General features: G+C 36.9%; 1 protein-coding gene across 4 annotated transcripts in view; it reads right to left on the bottom strand.

Moving 5' to 3' along the window:
• Positions 1-4,303: 4,303 nt before the first annotated feature.
• The window catches only part of SEMA3D (semaphorin 3D), a 204,706-nt gene continuing 185,689 nt past the window's right edge, over positions 4,304-23,320 (bottom strand). For 3 of the 4 annotated variants that reach the window (XM_047695166.1, XM_047695167.1, XM_047695169.1), the window contains 3 exons: positions 21,983-22,047; positions 15,160-15,299; positions 4,304-8,675 (listed from right to left, as the gene is read on the bottom strand). In XM_047695166.1, the coding sequence (XP_047551122.1) occupies positions 8,250-8,675; positions 15,160-15,299; positions 21,983-22,047 (631 nt within the window). In that variant the 3' untranslated portion in view covers positions 4,304-8,249. Of the gene's footprint in view, positions 8,676-10,463; positions 12,048-15,159; positions 15,300-21,982; positions 22,048-23,320 lie in introns of those variants that run through there. The other variant, XM_047695170.1, reaches the window with a different exon arrangement.

Here is a 23,320-nt window from a genome sequence, read left to right on the forward strand (position 1 = left end):
AATTTTGAGGGAAACTCTTTTGTTGTTTCACAACACTTGTTTAACTCTTTTGTAGTTGCTAAACGCTGCTAGATACTAAGAATAGAGATTTAGTTCTCAAGCAATTTAGCTTCTGGTGAAAAAAAAAAAGGCAAATTCATAATTGTGTACGCTTTTTGTTACCTAAAAAATATCTCATTAAAGTACAGAAAAATTAGTGATAACTTACATCAGGATACACACTAATTTAAGCTCCAAGTTGACCACCCAGTTCTGCTTATGTTCACTGCATGCCTTATCACACTGCTTCTGTCTTCAGTGTGTCCATGACCACAGAATAATTGTAGCTTTCATTTCTCCTGAGCGCCAAGTCCGTATTTCAGACTGCTTACCAGACACTGTTCAAATCATCCCCAACTCAGTATTTAATGTTGAAACCATGACCTCCCACCCTCAGCTTTTCAGTAATCCTCCCTATCAGTGATGGATACGTTCCAAGACTACCAGTGGACACCTGAACATGCAGATATTACTGAATCCCACATACACCATGATTTTCTTTTCTATACATATATACCCATGACAAAATGTAATTGATAAATTAAGTACAGTGAGAGATCAACAGCAATAATTAATAATAAAATAGAGTAATTATAAAAATACACTGTAATGAAAGTTATGCGAATGTGTTCTCTCTCAAAATATCCGATTGGATCGTACTCACCCTTCTTGCAATGATGTGAGATGGTAGAATGCCTTCGGGAGGAGATGAAGTGAGGCCAATGACGGATGCAGGCACTGCGACGTAGCATTTGGCTATGAGTTACCCGCCGGTTGGTGAGTGGAAGGATCATCTGCTTCCAGGTCATGGTTGATCAGGGTAACTAAAACCAGGGAAAATGAAGCTGCCCATAACGGGGGAGACAGCTGTATTTACTTTTTATTTTTTAACTGTCGTCCATCCAGTTGCAAAACATGGAAATTGAGAGGTCATTTATCATTTTATATTTATTTCTCATATGCAATTTATTTTTTTACCATCAGATGAGGTTTTTTTAAAATTAACATACAATGTCTTATTTATTTCAGGGGTACAGGTCTGTGAATCATCAGTCTTACAGGATTCACTGCATCTAATATGCAAATTTGATGAAAATCTTTTTCTGTCAATTTTTTGCTTAAAAATACCAAAATGTCCCCCTCTGTCTACAGGATTAAGCCTCTATCTAATCTGAATCATAAAGTTCCTAATAATCAGACCCTTGGCTTCTTGTCCAGCTTTCTATGATTTTCCCATAGGAGTAAGTTATGTTAATTCTCATTCAAAACTGCCTGTGGCCACTGAAACCTAACACCACTTCCAAATGTCAACAACACAAATTACAACAGGTGATTCTATGTTTTTGTTTATTTGTTTTTCAATAGTAAAAATGACCTGTATGGAAGAGCTACAATTATAATACAATTCAGTAATTGAAGATAATTGCCCATACTAGTTTCATTATATTAAAAGCTTAGAGGGATGTGGCCCGTTAAATAATCCTTTTCCTGATTCTAAATGATAACTTCCCATCTCATGAATTGGTTTCATTTGCTTCTTTTCCAGGTTTATGCACTTAAATTAAGACTCTCTGAATATGCCTCCTCCGCATATTCCTGCAATACATATTGAAACAGGGGTGCCTGGGTGGCTCAGTGGGTTGAAGCCTCTGCCTTCAGCTCAGGTCATGATCCCAGGGTCCTGGGATCAAGCCCCACATCAGGCTGGATCCCAGGGTCCTGGGATTGAGCCCCACATCAGGCTTTCTGCTCCGAGGGGAGCCTGCTTTCTCCTCTCTCTCTGCCTGCCTCTCTGCCTGCTTGTGGTCTCCGTCTGTCAAATAAATAAATAAATAAAATCTTAAAAAAAAAATACATATTGAAACACAGTAGATCCTCCCTGACAAGACCCAATAAAATTGAGAATTTGTAAAAGGCGAGAAATGTTGGGCTACCTTTTGGCCCTTCTCTATACATAAACAAAACATAATAGTAAATTAAAAGGGCGAATTATATTGAGATAAAATCTTTCCTACACAAAGTAATGATTTGTGGGACCATTTAAAGACATTTTGCAAATTGTAAGTATTTCTCTTCCTTCTTCAGTTACCTAAAGAGCATAAGTCAGTTTATAATTTTGATATGTAAGCCAGAAAGAAGAAACTCTATATTTTAAACATCAACCTTGAACAGTGTCAATCCAAGAAAGGCCAACTCAGCTGTTTGGAGTCTTTTTGGCATATTAAGCACGAAAGTTCAATATCCCAGATGCCTTAGGCATTTCCGTAACAATAAGGTGTTGCTTTGAAAACTCGACATTATCCCAGGGTCCCTGAGGCCAACCAAACTCTTAGCTGTCACGTTTTTTTTAAAAAAAAAAAAAAGAGAAATCAGAGTGTCCAGGAAAGTCCATAATGTAAGAGTAACCGGAACTGGAGGGCTGCGTCTATTACGACGTTTGAGTACCTAGTATTTCTGTACGCTATTCTCTCTTTTCCTCACTCTTTCGAATTTACAATAGAGTAATTTGTTCTGAGACTTAGAGCCTTAATTTGTGTTTTACTGTGAAATACCTGAAGCACACAGAACTGTATTGAGAACGATATATTGAAATGGCAATTGAATGCCCAACTTTGTCAACTATTAACATTTAAATATACTAGTTCCTACAAAAATATGCAATATAATATAAATATAACATTGGGTTTAGATTTTTTTAAAGAAAATAAAACCAAATTAAAACAGTGGTATCTCCCTATATTCTCTTGTTTCTTGAGGAAAATTTATTTGAATTCGGTGCTTAACTTTTCCAGAGTGTTTTTTAATATATTTACTACTTACTTATGAATGTATGTATCCGTAAGCAGTATCATTTGCTTCTTTAAACTTGATATACCCAGTATTATTCTGTTTGCATTGCTACACTCCTTGACTGTACTCATTTGACATTGTTTCTGAAATTTTCTATGTTGATCCTGCAGATCTTTCTTTTTTCTATTATAATTACTCCTACAATGACTATTTTTGAAAATGTCTATTTTTGAAGGTTCTCAGGGGTATGCACTTAATTGTGAAAAGCTGATTCTTGGAATATATGCATTTTAAACTTCACTAGGTGTGCCAAATCAGTCTCCAAGATGTATGTTTGTACCAATATACACACAAAGGAAAAGTATATGATCTTCTCCTGAGCAAGACTTCCGTGGACTAGAAAAACTGTTCACGTAGGTAACAAGTCGTGTGGTTATAGATGCTTTTAATTCTCAACTTTAATATTAAACTCTTGTTTCTTTCATCTTGAGAATTACTCATGGACTTTTCTACATTCAAACAAATACAATTGGAATTTTCTCCATTATTAATCTTGTGTTATGTTTTATTTACACTAACGACTTGGACATGATCCTAGTAAGATTCTACTAAAAGTGCCCCTTATAAAAGTATTTTTTTCTTTTCAAGATTATATATTATTTTAAACTCTCATGTTTAGAGATTGCCAGAGCAGCCACAAAACCTGACATATTTCTGTACAGTATCCCTACAAGCTATTTCATAACCAGGTTTGGGGGGGGGGTATATATTACCTATTACAAATACAAAATATCCTTCACAAAATGTACCAAATTGGCAAGAAATATAATTTTCTCTAAAAGAAATTTCTTTCTAAAGCAAAAACAAAAACAAAAGTCTCACTCCTTTAATAAGTTATACTCATATAGCTACACATAGAGGAGTACTTTCAAATCTTACTCATAGGATGATCATTGGAAATCTTAAAAGTAGTTACTTGTGGGGGTGCCTGGGTGGCTCAATCATTAAGCACCTGCCTTTGGCTCAGGTCATGATCCCAGGGTTGTGGAATTTAGCCCCGCATTGGGCTCCCTGCTCCAGGCTCCTGCTTCTCCTTTTCCTTCTCCCCCTCCCCCTTCCCCCTTCCCCTGCTTGTATTCCCTCTCTCACTGTGTCTTTCTCTATCAAATAAGTACATAAAATCTTAAAAAAAAAAAAAAGTTGTTACTTGTGGTGGTAATGTTTATGTCAGTCTGCCAAAGTCTAAATTTAAATCACAGTAAAGTGTAGCTATATAACTACATTGATTGGGGATAGACATATATACCTTTCTTTCATAAGAGAAATTACAGCATACTTATGGTGCAAAATATATTTACTGAAGTTTACCAGGAGATTTTTTTCTTAGGTAATGGATTTAGTGCAATTCCATGTGAAAAATCTGGTTACCACGTTTAAGGTTTCAAAACAAAACTTGCACACACACATTGCAACATTCTGTTTAAAACCATAGAACATTAATGTTTGTGTTTTATTATAATACAACCAAAATATACATTTGACAATTTTCAATTATTTTAGATTACAAGACTACATTTCTTTTAAAATAGCAAAACTGTAATTCGAAATTGATTGGTAGCCACTTACAATACCAGAATTAAATTACATGATTAATTGATAGATTGTTGCCCTTTCCCCCAAAAATCATCTATCTCAAACTTACCATAAATACTTTACACTACAAAATATTTAAATGAGAGGTATAAGTCATGTGCATGTTCCTGTCTTTGCACTGTCAATATGTAGAATGCTGGAATTTTAGACCTTATTTTTTAACCTCACATGTAAGCCAAGTTATTTAAATATTTTGGTTATTTCCTGTGAGAAAAGTCTATCTTTCCATAAAAACACTTGAAATATCTCTTTTTTCCTAAACTGTCCATTCTCAATAAGGTTAATCAATTTTCCAACATGTTGTCTAAGACAAATGTAACATTCTAAAGAGAAGCTGTTTCAATTTTAATTTTTCTTTGTATTTATGATATATATGAAATATAGCTTATATTTAAGTTTAAAATAATCAGTGTTTAATTAATGCAATTGTGCAACTTAATGTTTTGTGGCCATCTGGATAATAGAAAATTGTCTTTGAAAGCTTAATTTTGATAATGTTGAAAAACAGGCACTGGCCACTGAAAACTTATTTTATAAGTCTTATTCTATACAATTCAGCAGGAACAAAACTTAATAGCATAAAAGAACTGAAATATAGACCAAAGGCAGAATTCAATAGTAAGACCATTTCGTAGGCAGCATATTGTAAATGAGCATCAGTTAGCCAACAGATTGAAGAGATCTGGTGTAGACTGCTGTTCTTCTACTGTGGTAGCTTTTGCAAATTTCTGAATTTCTTTATGACTATTTTTCCATCTCTTAAGTAATTTGGTTGGTTTTCAGAAATGTTTATTCAGTAATATAAATGTAGTGTGTTGAGCTCTTTGGAGGAAAAAAAAGGATCTACATAAATTAATTACTTATACTCCTCGTTTCTAAGCAAACTCTTAAAATTCCCAATAAATTGAATGTAAATGTATGCAGAAAGGCAGGATTCCATTTAGCAGCATAAATAGCTGGAATGAAATGCAGGAGAGAATAAGCAAGTTAAAGACGTATGTATTCAAAACAGGGGAGAAAAATATGAAACCAAGACTAGGCAGACATTTTAAGACTTCTCCATAGATAGCTCATTTCTTAAACATATCTAAAACTACTAACTATAATTTTATTTTTCATTATTTCAAGGAAAATTTGGTAAAACCTTCAGTGGTGAGGAAGTATATATTGTATCTCATCTCTAGACTTAATATAGTCATACTGTCCATCGAAGTGTTCTAGGCAATTAAAGGTTAAAAAATTAAATGTAGCTTAGATGTCCTCTGTCTTTATAAATACACATAAACCTTTGCCCTATGTTTTTTTATTCTATGACATTTTGTTTACTCAATATTTACAATATTTCAAATATATTTTAAGCAATTATCATAAATTACTGTTTTAGATCCAAAGCAGCGAAAATATTAGCTGTAAAGTAAAAGAGGTTACCCAAATTTTGTCTAAATAATTAAGATCAGAAAAGAGTAATTAAAAGTGGCTTGAACATTCATATTTTGATGAAAACCAAATTTATTACATAGGTCAATCCTAACATTTGAGCTTCATGTAATTTTCCCAAAGTCACCTATACTTTGATCATGACTGTCTGATATACAAATCTTAGGAATCTTAAAAATGAAACATGCTCCCATTTATTTGCTTTGAGCTTGCCATGAGTTCCTGGGACATTTAAACCCGGCAGATCAGGAATCACAAACACTCCTTGCCATACGCAGTTTGCAGCCTGATTTCCTCCCCAACCCTCACAGCTATTCTTCTGCATTACTTTTTTAAGAGTGATAGTTTCTGGTTCACTTTGAAAAACAAAACGAAACTTTAAGGTTTCCATCTAGTGAAACATCCACAAATATTCACGGGTATCATTTCAAAAGGGGTCCTTAACTTCGTACAGCCATGTGATTACTCTGAGATAGGTAAGCAAGGCAAAGGAACTGAATGTAAGACTGAACGTTCCAAACATAAAGGCAGTCACAGACATGATACTGAAATTTTCAGAAGGCACTCTCTAACCACACAGGTTCTCACAGGCTCTTCTTTCAAGACATGCAGAATGCACGCGAGACGAGCACTGTCTGCTACTCAGTTTTCTGAAAGGCTGCCTTCCATGTAAGGAAGTGACTAATTTTTCATTTCATACTAAAAAGGGCGTGAAGAGGCGAAACAGAAGAAGGCAAAGGGTTCGTGTTCTAAGAAGGAAAGGTGAGTTCTGCTCCAACAGGCAGGAAACATACCATACGTCCGCAGAGAGGGAGAGTCAAATTGGAAACATTTGAAAGTGCGAACAAAATGTAAAGAATGTTTATGTTAATGCTGTGAGTTCGGTTTCCTTACATGCATCAGGCTTATTTATTATTAAATTACTAAAACAATGCTATTTGAATTACAGCATACAATCTCGGAAATGCAAAAAGATTGTGTGAAGAAAAATGTCAAAGAGTTAATTTAACCCTTTCCGTTGTCACCATTTTTGCATTTGTTCTATTACTCAACAAATATATATCCCCGCTCCCCATCACCGTTGTCTACCTAATTCTATCTCTCTATATATGTATATATTGTTCTTTTCCTAGTCACTCAAATAAAATCCAATAATCCAATATTCAGGAGGGAATAAAGGCAGTAAATGGAAATAATTTACAGAGTATAATGAGATTTTAGAAAAAGAGAGAGGAAGTACTACTGAAATCCCATTGGTTGTAATTAAATTTGTGTTCATTCTTCTCATGATCTAGAAAATTTACTTTTCCTCAGACTTTCACAAGCAGTTTGTTATAAGGTGGAGTTTTTTTAACAGATGGATTACAAATTGGCAGCTACTCACACTCTAGTGAATAAAGTTACATAACATTTTGCCCAGTTTATTTGTGATTGTTCTTCCTTTCCATGAGGATATGAATTTTCCCCAAAGCTAGAATTTATCACTGTCCTTCTTTCTGTCTCTTAACAAATCCCATCTGCAGGCCTTCCCATTAGGACGCAGGATACATCACGGTGTTTCCCTTATTAAAATGGTTTCCCTCACTTATTAAAATATTTATGAAGGGTTCCATCCCCGTAAGCTCAGTATACATTCCAAAAAGACACAACCGAGCAACAACTTCTCTCTGTGAACTTGTTAACTCTTGACAAGTCACAAGGAACCCTGGGAGGAACATTTATATCCTTCAGTAAATCACACTGCTGTACACCGAATGTAACCTCTGTGGTCTGAAATAACGGACCTCTCCAAATTCCTGAACCCTGCACCAAGAGTGAAAGTTCCTACTGATAGCGTGAGCTGTATGAATTTGTGTCTTCCCTCCAGCTCCTACCACAGGGTAGCTAGTCCTAGAATGGAATGATGTATCTGTTCCTAAGAACGCATATACAGCACAATGGCATGGTCAAGTCCATGCTTAATGGCCACACAAGGGAAATAGAGCCCCTTATCATAATACCAAATTTGAAGCCCACTCCACTCAGTTATTTACATCACATAATAAATTCAAAAACTCGGCACAGCAAACATTTACAACTGTAAAGCCCCCATTTTGAGGATAATTCTGATACTTTGCAGGTACATGTTTAGTTCTTGGAAAACTGGTTCAGAGGAATTATTTGCCCTTACTAGGCCATATTCGCCATATATAGTCTTATTCAGATCATTGTTCTCGTGTGCTTTGCCTTAGCAAAACTCCATGGACAGCTCTTATGAGTTAGTATACAGGGTGCACAAAACAGAAGGCGGTATTTTTGCAGGTAAAGAATTCTTTAAATTAAACAGACAACTACGTGTCCATGGCTTTAGGAAGCCCATCCAGATCTCTGTGATGTCTTCGATTCCGTTTCTTCTTCATTTCCTGCACGTGCTTCCACTTCGGGCCACCCTTGTTTCGCTGTCTTCGCTTCTCCCGGTGCCACATCTGTTCGCAGTACTGGTCGAGGCTGAAGTTCGGGCTGCTGAGGATTTGGATGTAGTCTTTGTACCTCAGCCGGGACTCAGCCAACAGATCCTTGACCTGCCCCTCCTCGCGCTCTGCCCTCTGGGTATTTTCCATCTGTTCGTTCTCAATGACATTCAAAGTCAGCTTCACTATGGTGTGGATAAAAGTGTGTTCCTGGGCTTTGCAGTAATACATTCCAGAGTCCTTCTTCTGCAGACTTCGAATCAGTAGCCCATATTCTGTTTTGATGATCCTTTCATCAGGTTTCAACTGCAGAATTGGAAAAATGTAGGTAATAAATGGAAAACAGAGAGGGCTAGGAGCAAATGAACAGAGGCAAACCTAGTTTTACTTAGTTGAACCTAAGAGATCTATCCCCATCTCTGTCATCGAGCACAATATTATCAGCCATAGTTGAAGAGAATTTTAAAAATTCCATTAAAGTAACAGCCCTCAAAGATGCATGTTTGCCTCTCATTATTATCTAACTAAACCTCTGAATATAGTTAGTTTTCTCCCAGTCTACAGATAGGAATGAAAATCTATAAAAACCAATGAAGTAAAACTGGAAACTATCAACTAACCATCTTTATAGAGATTTCAGATACCAAGTGGTATATTAAGAACACCAATCGGTATTTAAATTTCAGAGCTAGAGCCAGACATTGACAGCTTTTATGCAGAAAAAGCTTTTAGGACATGCTACCACCTGTAATGGAGAAATAGAACAATGAGTGCAAAAGGAATTTACTCTGTTTTCTGGATATCACCCCCAATAAGCGAGCTGAATAGCATATGGAGACTCTAAGTGGTGACTTGTTAACAGTCTAATGGAAAAGCATGGATACAGCTCTTTGGGTGTTGGAGCTATAACTGAGTAGGACCCTAGTCCAAAGGTTAGCAACATTTAAAGCTGAATTTCCCTTTTTACTATGGACCAAATTTTGATACCATGTGTACATGTGATACTTGAGATTATGTCATTTGTGGAAATATTTGCCATACCTCGGTATACTATAACACAGTAATGTGAGTTCAAGTGTGAGAAAACTCAATGAACAAAAAGAACCCCTCCCGGAATGGGATGCTCTTTACCCTTTGAAGCCAGAGCCCTGAAAGACAATTCAAACATTTGAGCTTGACTGGCCCACAGGCTGGTGTGAAGAGCAAACCTACCTTCCTTAAACCTGGAGGCCTGTTTACCCACACCAGAGCCCTGTTTCATGCGGAATTTTGTTGAGGGTCTTGGTGTTAAGTCGAATAACAACAACAACAACAAAGAGGTCGGGAAGATTTCCCAGTTTACACATCTGCCCCTGTACTGTAGGCTTTCAGTTGACGGAAATCAAGGAGGTATAAAGACAGCTAAATTAAATTTATTCACAGTGGGTAGACTCAACTCTGCATCTTTATGTGAAAAATATGTGGGAAAAAATCCCTCCTGTTCTGGAAATATGAGAAAAGGAAAAGAAACATCTCTGGCTACCGGCCCAGTTAACTAACAAGTATATAGCCAACCACCCTCCATGCCAGAGAAATGCAGCTGGTGGGGTACCACTGGAGGCCAAAGGCAGGTCACGGCTCAGATCCTTGGTTACTGAGGCTGAATGGTCTCCAGCCTGCCTACCTTCCAGGCTGAATGCACACCATCAGGATTTTGTTCGTTTGTTTGTTTCCCTTAACTTTCCCCATTTGGTGATTTGGGTGTGTACTATTTATTTTAAGAATGGATTTATTCTGGGCGCCTGGGTGGCTCAGTTGGTTAAGCGACTGCCTTCGGCTCAGGTCATGATCCTGGAGTCCTGGGATCGAGTCCCGCATCAGGCTCCCAGCTCCATAGGGAGTCTGCTTCTCCCTCTGACCTTCTCCTCGCTCATGCTCTCTCTCACTGTCTCTCTCTCAAATAAATAAATAAAATGTTTAAAAAAAAAAAAAGAATGGATTTATTCTAAAGGCCCAAGCATTTTATTAAAATGCGACCATAATACACATTAATGTTGAATTCACTTACATTCTCAGAGATTTGAGGAGCCTCGTGCCTAAAATACACGTGAACTTGAATTGGGAGGACTCTCAAGGACCAGTCCTCTACAGAGATAGCAAACTCCCATTTAACACACTACATGTACCTTTTCCTTTAAATGATTTTATTGTAGGAATTATTCTGTAAATTTTAAATACATCTTAGATCACAAAACGCTGACTCCATAGCGAAGGATCTGGTCCTTATCTGAGCACTCTGCTTCCTGTGATTGCTCATTTATCTTCCCCGATTGGTCTTCCATTTATCAAGTTGGCGACATACCATATGGTGCATTGGGGGGTTAAAAGTAAAACTCTTTGAAGGTTAAAGTGTGAAGTATTATTAGGAACGTTATAGACTACTGCCAGTGTTGCGGGAGAGTGGAAGAGCCGAGAGGTGACGTTCTAAAGCCTTTATTTGTGTAATTCTCCTCATAGAAAATGGCCCGTGGTTATGAGCATGACAGCCAAAGTGGGTGACTTCAGTTCCATATCATCTCTAGATTCCCTTTTTGTAACTGGGACACTGGCTAACGCTTAAACTGCACTTCATGTGGCTTTGAGAGATTGTCACAGCTCTGACTCACGACTTTTTATTGTTCTCTTTAATCTCCTGACAGGAAGAAATTATGACTTTGATTTCACACACATTATGTAACACTTCATCATTATCCTTGCTATTCTCTTTCTGTATCCTGTTTGTCCGGCTCCCCTTCCCTCTTTTCTAGGCCATGTCCGTGGCTACAGGACTCCAAGTTTCATAAACACCTGGCATCTCCTTACTCCCATGTGGTTCTTTCCTTTTCCTTTCTTCCGTGGAACTCTTGGTTTTTCTTTCTTTCTTTCCTTTTTTTTTTTTTTTTACCCATAGATATAAAACTTGCTTTAATAAATTTCTTTCTGGATCTATTGTTTATTAGATCATTTCAGTGTTTTTTTTTTTTTTTTTCTACCCGAATCTTCAAAAATAGGCATTGATTGAAATCATATCTCTAATAAAATACAGTTGGGATTGATATATTTTCCTAGGATTTTTTTTTTTTTTTTTTTTTTGCGATCTAGAGACAGGAATCTGTGCCATCGCAACGAAGCGGCTGATTCACGTTGGCCTACTTTACATTCCCATTCTCTGTGCCGCTTTCATTCCCTGCTGGAAGAGGATACATTCCGCAGACTGTATCTCGACAGTGAGATGTCAGCACAGTCCATTTAGAAAATGCAGCTCCTTTACAAAGAGATAATGTAATCTCTGGCCACTGCTTTAAACTCACGGAATTTTCTTCACTCTAAAAGTGATAAGTAAGAAACGCTCAGCTAAATCAAAACCATGCTTGAACTGGGGTCGACTATTTATTTGCCTAATGTGAGCAAGGATAATATATTTGACATTATTAAATGTAGATCTTCAGTGCAGGGCAATTCATTTAAAATGAAAAGAGTAACGTGGGGAGGGACAAAGGACGTTTAGGTACTAAGCAGCAGGTAAAGGTCAGGGACTCTGCTCTCCGATAATAGCAGCCTAATGGTAATTCCTTTGCAGATAATTCACCTGTCAGTTGTCTCAGAGCTAAAGTATTGCATTGTCTTGGAAGTGACTGGGCCTTCAAGAATAGCTCTTCTCTGCAGCAAAAATAGAAGGCTTATTTAAAAATAGTGCAGAGGCAACTCGTTATTTAAAAGAAAAGGAAATTTGAATTTATATGTGTCTAGCCCCTAAATTAATTTGGTACCTTTGAGTAAGTGTAAATAGAAAATGTAAATTGTGATGGTAATAATAACATCATAAGATAACTATAAAAATATATATTTGCTGTTTTATTGGGGAAAGAGTTTCTAAGCATAATGAGTGAGAAATCATAGACATATAAATCTACAGATTTGTCTCCATGAAATATAAAACTCTTCTTTGTGAGGAACAAAAAATTTGGAGACAACAAACATAGTAAGTTACTTCTAATATGTATAACATTAGAATGTTAACATCGAGGGGCGCCTGGGTGGCTCAGTGGGTTAAGCCTCTGCCTTCGGCTCGGGTCATGATCTCAGGGTCCTGGGATGGAGCCCAGCATTGGGCTCTCTGCTCAGTGGGGAGCCTGCTTCCCCCCCCCCCGCCTGCCTCTCTGCCTACTTGTGATCCCTCTCTCTCTCTGTCAAATAAATAAATATTTTTTAAAAAATGTTAACATCAATAATATATAAAAGGCTTGTGAAAATGATTTTTAATGAATACATCAATGTATTCTAAGTCAATGTAAACTAAGCAAATGATGGGTAAAGCACTTCACCAAATACACCTGAAACCAACAGCTAAGAAACATGACAAGGTAAATTTACAGCCACTAATATTCAAAGAAATAGGTATTTACAGGGGCACTTGGGTGGCACAGTCGGTTAAGCATCCAACTCTTGCTCTGGCTTGGGTCCTGATCTCAGAGGCGTGAGATCAAGTCCTGTGTCAGACCCCGCACTCACTCTCTCCCTCTGCCCTTCCCCCACTCCCAAATAAATAAATATCTATATTTAAAATATGGATATTTACATAGTATGTTTGGATTATATGACATTTTTCATATCAAACTAGTAATGATGTTCTTAAATTGTAATACACAATTTTGCCTCAGAAGTTCAGAAAAGGTACTAATATGGTGACTTTGATGAGAAATTAGCAATGTACAGTTGTTTATCAAAAGCCATAAGATAATTAAAGCCTTTCACTCAGTCATCTTACCCCAAAAGATTTGTCCTAAGAAAGCATTTAGGAAAGCAGAGGAAGATTTAGATATCAGGAAGCTGACTAGTTTTTTTAAAGAGGAAACATGTTATTTAGATAACATGGAATAATCATTGGTGACTGTGACATCAGGGTAGCGGGTGTAAGGGCCAGGAAAAATATGGTATTATAATAGAATTTTAAGGAAAATGCTCACAGTATAATGGTTAGTAGAAAAAAGCTGGAGTAGACATCATCAGAGGGCTCACAATTCTTTATTTTATGTCCCTATGTTTTCAAAACCATTTATATTGCTTTTATTTTTTTTTTAAAGATTTTATTTATTTGACAGAGATCACAAGTAGGTAGAGAGGCAGGCAGAGAGAGAGGAAGGGAAGCAGGCCCCCCTCGGAGCAGAGAGCCAGATGCTGATCCCAGGACCCTGGGATCATGACCTGAGCCAAAGGCAGAGGCTTTAAGCCACTCAGCCACCCAGGCACCCCTGTACTGCTTTTATTATAGAAAGAACAACAATAAAACAAGGACCTATAAAGAGAAAAATACAAATATTTGAAGATGTTTTTAAAATGCTTTTTAAAAGCTATACAAACACAAAAATACTACCACAAATGGCATAAGGTATTACTTCTTCTAGTCATTCAGACCCCAAGAGTTCAACAGAAGCTCAGGGACTGCCGATTAACTCTCTACTTACAGCATAAACATCATCAATTTCAAGAGTAGCTTTATAAGGAAGTCAGCAGATAAGTGACTCATGACCTCCCCAATAGCACCCAACTGTGAAACAGCTCAGTGAGGAAATGTTCTCCTCCTGGCAGAGAATAAGCTGGTGACAGCCTCTGTGCCACAGGAGAGTCTAGTCCCTCCCACGGGGTTTTTTTCAGTAGGGGAAAGATTCCGAACTGTGACCTTCTTGGTCAGGAGCAGAAGGTAGCCTGCTGGGAAAAGTGCTTCACATCTAGTCTGGATTCTGCCCCTTTCCTCAGTTCAGGAAGCAGGATCTCATATCCTGGACAATGTGTAACTACCTACTTACAAATGTAGATGAAAATACCAGTTGCAATATTACAGCTAAGATACTTTGAAGTGAAATACACTATTTCTGCTCCATTAAGATTCATGGAGCATGGTATCACCATGACTGTGTGATACACTCTCAAAAGTGTATTGCCTTTTCAGGAAGATAAAAGACGTGAATGCAAACACGAATAGGCAAATGTATGTATCTGTAACTAAGAGATTACCCCAAGCGGAGCAACATATTTTTTTAAAAGTCAGATTAAGTTTGCCATGGAAGAAACATAATTATTAAAGATTTCTATTTTACTGATGAGAGATGATCAAAACTTATTGACTGTAAAATCAAAATACTAGTTTGGGACATTTAAAAGTAAAATATTGCACTGTAACTAAAAATCCTAGAAAGACTGAAACAGAAAAAGTAAAAAAAGATGAAGGGAACATCCATGTTACTTTCCCCTGTTGATTTCATTTTAATATATAACCGTGAAAAGGTACATGTCCAGCTAGTTATCCAACTTGTCCATATGATATAAGAAAGATAGATCTTTCTATTGTTATACATATTCAACCTGCTTTATTTTATGATAGAAGTTAAACACAATCTGAGTTAGAATTTAGTCCTTATCTTACTGTGGAGGAAAATATTGTGTTCTTATTTTTGATCAGGGAATTGTTCTATAATATAGACAATCAATGAGAAAAAAATTTTTGAAAAAAATTATGTAAATTTCTCATAAAAATTCAATCCTCTTTTAAATATACTTTGTTAATGTATCTGTATTAAGTTGTCCTATTCCTATCTCCTATGCATTGTTAAGTTTCATGTTAGTGAGTATAAATTGCTATCTTCCTTTTAATCAAATAGTGATGAGAGTACTGTATGGCACTAAACATTGAACATCTCTCTCAACCAAAACTTGATTTAACTTTTACACTATTTCCTTCAATGTGATCATTCTCTGGTGACTACTAACTTACCTCCTCTCGATGCTCATCTCCTGACCGCTGGATATACCACTTAATAGATGCTTGTTGGGATTTAGGTATACATTCCAGAAAGGTTGAATTAAATTCAATGCCAAAAATCACCTTTTCATCAGCAGTTTCGTGACTAATGCCTGGAAAGCAAACATGGAATAGGAGATTAACCTTGACCTTATTTTAAAAGCAATGGGAAAATAGACTGATTTAGAACAGATGCTATGGGGGAAAGATTCATATACATTATTAAAGAGAAATTCACAATATAATATTGTTACCTAAGAGTCAAATATTATTTAATAGATTGACTTTTAAAACTCTATCCCTGCACTGCAATTTTAACCTTTCATGAATATATTAACAATTTACAATTGTTTTTTTCAAATAAGAATTCATAAGACCCAACTCTAAACCTTGAATCTATTTCTCTGAGCTGAACTGAATAAAACTTTAGTGTTTTTCAATGCTTCACATGTTTTAATTTGTAATAAAATGCAACCAATTTTGTGGATAGTTTGAAAAGAAGAATTTACTTCATCCTTTAAGAGAAATTCTATCATGAATTGAGCCACAGAGCTGACCGTATAACATGAAGACATTTTAATATCAAAAAAGTAAGAACAATGGTCTATAATTGATAAAATTCTATAATGATAATATTGACCTAGATGCTTCTAGCTACATTATTGAGCTAGATGCTGTAATACTCTGAATGTGGACGTTATCTGCATTATCTACCAAAAAAACAGTTTTCTTTCATTCAAAGAGGGATACTTAAGCCCAACATGCATTTGCCATAAGACAGTTAATGGGATGCTAAAGGAACAGTGTCTCAGACACCTTATTCTCCTAAATCAACTGCACCATCTGAAATACATTCCATCCAGAGTAGCCAAAGGCTGTGTCCCATGTGTGATCTAAGATCTGTAGCTCAAATTTGATCAAATAAAAAATGACGGCTGTTCAGCCTGGCCCAAACATGCACTTTTTCATCATATATTCAGATGTCTCAATTCTGCAGATGGGCCTACTTAGCATTTTAGGCATAAACGAAGAGTAGGCTTAAGGGACCTCTATGAATCCTAAATGTAAGCAGACAAAATTATCAGCAAATGGCATGAATGCACATTTATCCAATAGTTAGACTTTCCTTTGAAGAAACTTCTTTTGAACTTGTTTGTGTTTTACCAGCAATGATTAAGTCAGGCGTGCTGACACCATTATGAATTAACCTCCTCTAACCTTCAAAATGTGTGGATTCCATTTGAAACTTGTAAGATATCCATGATCCCTGCCAATTCAACAGATTATATCTATGATTTTCACAGTTAATAAATTCCTAATGCACAGAAAGATCGCCGTGTCAATCACGGAAGAGAAAGACACGCATTATTTCATAGCAACAGATGCCATTTTCCTGAGAAAAAAGAGCTCCTAAAAAAAGCAGGGAGTTTGCAGACTGATTGTAAGGTGATGGGGCCAGGACTGGCGAGAAACTCAATTAGACTGATTCAAGCAAAGAACCGGTCAAGTCAGTAAAATCTATATTAGTGAAATCAAAGAGAGAAGTGAAATAGCTGAATATGTGGAATCCTTTATCCAATAAGTAAAAACAGTGAACCCTTGACACAAAGTCCTCACGATATCAGTTTGACAAGCAATGAATTCATTGTTGTTACCAATAATCTTCATTTCATTTCTGAGTTTTACAGTTCCCATTTTTAACAATCTCATTTACAATTCATCAAAAAGAATAAATATCTAGGCATAAACTTAACTAAGGATGTGAAACACCTACACACTAAGAACTATAAAGCATTCATTAAAGAAATGGAATAAGGCACAAATAAATGAAAAGGAATTTCATGCTCATGGATTAAAGGAATTAATATTGTCAAATGTCCATACTACTCAAAGCAATCTAACATTCAATGCAATCACGATCAAAATTCAAATGACATTTTTCACAGAAGACTAAACCATCCTAAAATTCGGATGGAATCATAAAAGACTCCAAACAGCGAAGGCAATCTTTGATAAAGAAGAACAAAGCTGGAGGTATCACACTCCCTGATTTCAAACCATATTACAAAACTATAGTAATTAAAACAGTATGGTATTAGCATAAAAATAGGCACAGATCAATAGAACATTAAATAGAGAGTTTCAGGAATCAACCTACATGTAGATAGCCAAATATTTCACAACAATGGAGTCAAGAATATACAATAAGAAAAGGACTTCCCTTCCACAAATGGTGTTGGGAAAACTGGACAGCCAAACGTTAAACAATGAAACTGGACCACTATCTTACACCACACACAAAAATTAACTCAAAGTGGATTTTAGTCGTAAATGTAAGACTTGAAACCATAAGACTCCTAGACTTGAAACCATAAGACTCCCAGACTTGAAACCATAAGACTCCCCAAAATATAGGCAGTAATTTCTTTGACACTGATCTTACTGATGATTTTTTTAACTTGATAACCGAGTACAAGGAACACGAACAAAAATAAACAAGTAAGAGTACACCAAACTAAAAAGCTTTTGCACAGCAAAGAAAGCCATCAACAAAATGAAATGTCAATCTACTAAGTGGGAAGAAATATTTACAAATCATATATCTGATAAGGGCTTAACATAAAAATTATATAAATAATTCATGCAACTCCATAGCAAAACTCCCCAAATAATCCAATTAAAAATGAGCAGGGGAACTGAATAAACATTTTTCCAAAGAAAACACAACAGGTGGCCAATAGGTACACGAAAAGATGCTCGGCAGGCCTCATCATCAGGGAAATGCAAATCAAAGCCACAGTGACGTGTCTCCTCCTATCTGTCAGACTGGCTATTGTCTAAAAGATAAGAAATAAGAAGTGTTGGTGAGGATGTGGAGAAAAGGAAACACTTGTGCACTGACGGTGGGAATGTAAATTAGTGCACCCCACTGTAGAAAACAATTTAGAGGTTCCTCAAAAAATGATAAATGTAACTAACATATGATCTAGCAATTCCATTTCTAGGTATTTACCTGAAAAAAATAAAATAAAAACACTAACTCGAAAAGATGTATTGCTCCATGTTCACTGCAGCATTATTTGCAATAGCCAAGATATGAAAACAGCAGTGGGTGCCATCACTATGAATGGATCAAGAAGATGTGGTAGACAGCTACACAATGGAATATTTTTCGGTCATAAAGAAGAAGAAAATCTTGCCATTTGTGACAACAGGGATGGGTCTTGAGGACATTAGTCTAAGTGAAGTAAGTCAGAGAGAGAAAAATACCACATGATCTCATTTATATACAGAATCTAAAAATAAACAAACAAAAAGACTGAGCTCACAAATACAGAGAACAGATTGATGGATGCCTGAAGCAGGAGGTGGAAGGTGGGCAAAATGGGTAAAAGGGGTCAAAAGGCATAAGTAAGTCCCGGAGATGTAATATATAGCACGATGGCTATAGTTAATTACATGGTATTCCATATTTCAAAGTTGCCAAGAGAGGACCCCTTAAAGGTTCTCATCACAAGGAAACAATTCTTTCTGCAACTATGTGTGGTGAGGGATGCTAACTACACCTATTGTGATTATTTCGCAATGTATACAAATATCCAATCATTATTGTTATATCCTTGAAGCTAATATGTTATATGTCAGTTATAACTTAACCAAAAAATCTCCTTAAGATTGCAAATAGTTTGTAAATACCCTCATACTTTTTACTTTAATTCCCAGAGTTGATTCTCTGTCTCTGGCTTCTCTTCTACAGGTGTCAATTCTATTTTTTTTTTTAAATGCTTTGTCTTAGAAATATGAAACAACTCCTTATAAGCTGCAGGGTACACATAAACTCATTTTCATTTCATTTAGCCCAACCTATGTGAGGTCTTTCTGACTTTAATTATTGGTACTTCGCGTGCTTTAAAATTTGTCTTTCCCCTCATAGTGCAGCTCGAATGCTATCCAGCTAAGCATGCTTCCCTTTACCATGCACTACCCAAACATTCTTGTGTGCCTACGGCACAGTATACATTCCAGGGACAGAGACAAAATCACCAAGTGGATGGAATCGATAAAGAATATAGCATTTGGGCATGCTGTGTCCTACAAGTAAGAATAAAGCTGATCAGAGAGTAGGCAGTAGAATGGGGAGAAAGGTATTTCAGACAGGATGGTCAGAAGAATTGTCTCTGAGAAATGAACATTTTAACCATAAAATTCAATGGTGTGAAGATGGAGCTATGTGGACACAGTACCTAAAGAGTTCTTCAGGTACAGAGGAAACAAGTTCAAGTCTAATTGCAGCCAGAATGAGGCTGGGGCTTTTGAGAAAGAGAAAGCCGGTGAGTGAGCCATGTAACAGCGACTGCGAGAGGGGCTCAGAGCATGTGCCAGGAGCTAGAGGAAGCAGAGTCTGGAGGCCATGGTAAAGGCTGTGGATTTTCTTCTAATTGTTCTTAGAAGCTGAAGTTTTTGGAAAGGTCATTCAGGCTACCAAGTGGAACAGAGACTGGCCAGGTGTAAGCATGGAAGCAGGGGAACCAAATAAACAGCTCTGGGAGAGGTGTGGTGGGGGTTTGGGTTAAGTGGACATGTACGCAAGGAATGAGAAGTAGGAGCAGACGCTGCCACAGGGCTATAGGGACTTACTGAGAGGTTAGTACTAGGATGTGAAAGGAAGAGAAAAATAAAAAGATGACGCCTAGCCGCTTTTGTCCCTAAGCAATTGAGTGAATGGGGCACTATTTATTAATATGGGAAGGTCTGCAGAACAATAAAGTCTAGGAAAAAACACAAATTCTTTCTCAGATATAATTTGGGATGCTTATTAGGTATCTAAGAGGGACTCTTGGCTGGGAATGCAAGTCATACAAGTCTGCACACAGGAGAGGGTTTAGAACTGAACTCTGGATTTGGGAGCGAATTGCCTCAGATCCTATTGAAATTGATGAAGTTAGGCAGTGAAGAGGCAGAGATTTTCGGTTTAGATGGTGGGATGAAAAAGACAGATGAAGAACCCTCAGAAGGACAGCCTGTACAGTAAGGGGAAAACCAAAAGGATGTAGGGCCATGAAGGCTAAGGGTGCTGGGACACATCTCTTTGAAAACAAAAAGCCCTGATTAGTAGTTCTCATTCATTTTCCTACTGCAAAAACTACCACTACACCTGAAATCAAGCCACGGATGGCTTAAAACCAGCTCACAAAATTCCTAAATAATAAGCACTCAGCAATCATGGGACCATAAGAACTGTTTCTAGGACGTGCCTGCATGGAAGTCAAACGAAGACTGTGTTTCAAGGAGGAGGGAGTTGGACATGAAGTAAAAACGAGAACTAAAAATTGGCCATTGGATCCGGCAAGATGGAAACTGCTGGAGACCCTGACAAAAAAATCAATCGGGGGCAGTGATGATGACAGTGAGCAAAGCTGGGTGTGGTGGCTTGTAGCAGGAACAGGATATGATGAGTCAATTGTCTCCACCCTTCGCAGGAACTGCTTTCTGTCACTCTCTTTACGACAGTTATCACTATCTGACAGAGAATATATTGTACTTGTTTTTAAGTTTCCCGCCTGTTCCTTCCCCTAACACAACGTGAACAGAATTTCCAGGGATGCGAGGGTTGTTTTGTTTTTATTCACCGGTGTATCCTCAATACCCATAATGGTTCCTGACAAATCTCACGTGTGCGAATGAAAAACAGAATCAGAGCACACGGCAACGACTGCTAAATGAAACACTGGACATGACGGGGAGTCACCCACACATTAGAACGGGGAGTCGAACATACGATGTTGGACCGGAGCTTATTTTCCTGAAGAGTGAAATTATGAATGATAAATAATGTTTTGTTTTTAAACTACAAAACTTTCAGGCCACCAGTTATAGACTACGAAGTTTGGGTTGTTCGTTCAGTCCTGGGGTGGTCACTAACCATGTGAGGAAGCATTCAGCTGTGTGTGCACGCGCGTGTGCACATATGCACATGTGTGCGTGTGTGCGTGCGCACAGGCAAGCACATACACTTTCTATCTGAAAGTAGAGCTTGACAGTGGAAAGCAACCAAAGCTTTGGAATATATACTCTTAGAGTTTTTTTCTCTGTTATCAGACTCGACAGAAGTCTTTCTATTCTCCACTCTGTCCTGTTTGTACTCAGACTCTCAAGATCTTCCATGAAATTTTCTCTGAACAATACAGACTCTGGTGATCACTCTCTTTGTTAAACTCCCATTTCACTAATTGTGCTTTATGACATCTCCCCAAAGAATCTTAAGCTCTCAAAGGAGTTTCTTTGTCCCAAAGTGTACCCAGGACAATTACATGCACATGGAAGTCACTTAATAAACATTTACTGATTGAACGAAACCATGAGTTAATAATGAACTCAAACAATGCATAGGCTAACTTTCTAACAAGTGCCTACACTCTCATCAAACTTTTCTGAGAGGGTCTCCGAGTTTATCCTAAATGTCCATATGTTTTGGACTATATCCTGTTTTGTCTTTATTAGCAGTTTCTAAACTTTACAAGAATGGATAAGGCAGTAAAAAGTACAAAAAAAAAAAAAAGGACAGGAATTTTAAAAGACATATGAAACAAAAAATGATATAACAAAGGATTATTCACTTAGGCATGTAGACAGGGGGTTGATTTATAAAATCTCCTGTTGCTTTTCCAGAACATACCCATTATATAAAATAAGAGCTTCCTATACAATAGATATTTTAAGTCATACAATAAAAAGACACACAAAGACTAGGCTTAAAGTTTTAAATGGGAGAAAAGCATATTAAAGCTATACTTACTGTCTTCTATGTCCCAGCACTGGGTGATTGGGTCTCCATACTTCACATCTTGCCGTCTAGCTCGCCTATGGAAAAGGGATTAAATGGTTTAGAACATCAAGCCTGAGAGCCGGTAATATATAAAGTCTGCATCTAACACTGATAACAGTGGCAGAGCAGAACTACTCTTGTATTACGGCTCAATTTAAATACAGGGCAATATTCCCATCATTCTTACAGTACTTCAAATACTACTAACAATAGAGTCCTAAGAGAGTGAATCCTGTTTTGGAAATAAGTTGACTAGACCTTTATTTTATTTATTTATTTACTTGTTTGTTTATTTATTTATTTATTTAATTTATTTATTTATTATGTTCAGTTAGCCAATGTATAGTATGTCATTAGTTTTTGATGTAGTGTTCAATGATCCATTAGTTGCATATAACACCCAGTGCTCCTCTGACTTTAGACAAATTATTCAGTCAAACAGGTCAACTATAAATATAATCCAGGTTTCAGATACATCCAGCAGGGGCAACTCTCCCTACCCTCTTTTTTTTTTCCATCAGTCAATGGGAATGTAGTAAGATATAAGAGCTTTAGTTAGTGGGCAGGGAAGTAAACAAAAATACACAACTCTTTACCCTATGAAGATTCACTGTTACATAGATTTGATTAAGCAACTAGTTAAATATTGTCAGTGCAGACGGAAGTACAAGTTCAATATGGCAGGAGCGGCCCAAAGTCACACTTATCTGCCAAGAGCTTGTTCACATTATTTTTCAGAGAGTAGAGATAATGATAATAATAATAAATAGTGGTGTTGTGCATTATTGTCCCATATTTTCCTTAAAACAATAGCTATTACATAAAAAAAGAAAAAGCTGCTACATCAATGTTAAGGAAGTCTTACGCTCTTACAATATATTTTCATTGGCTTTGGCTGTTTGATGTCGGCACTTTGGAAACTATAAAAGTCACAGTAAACTCGGCAACATCTAGGGTGTCCCTTCAGGGCAGTGCTGATCAGGTGATAACCCCGTATAAGATTCATCTATCATGTACATTTTTTGGCTCATGTGCACGTTATGTTAAGGTAAGGGAAAATATCACAGCGGCATGTCTGAAAGACCAGAGATACAGTCTTGGGAAATATAAGAAGAAAAATTATGATGGCATAAGGTACATAAGGTCAAGAATGTTTTTAAATCTTGGCTTCTTAAGAAACAGGGACAATTCATCAAACTGAAGGTTCATTACAAACTAATGAGCACTCTTGTTTTTTAGCTTCTAGAAAAGAAATCTATTCCCTAAGGACTCCCTATCATAAGTATATTCTTAGCCAAAAACTATAAT

The sequence above is a fragment of the Lutra lutra genome, chromosome 11, assembly GCF_902655055.1.
Source record: "Lutra lutra chromosome 11, mLutLut1.2, whole genome shotgun sequence".
NCBI lineage: Eukaryota > Metazoa > Chordata > Mammalia > Carnivora > Mustelidae > Lutra > Lutra lutra.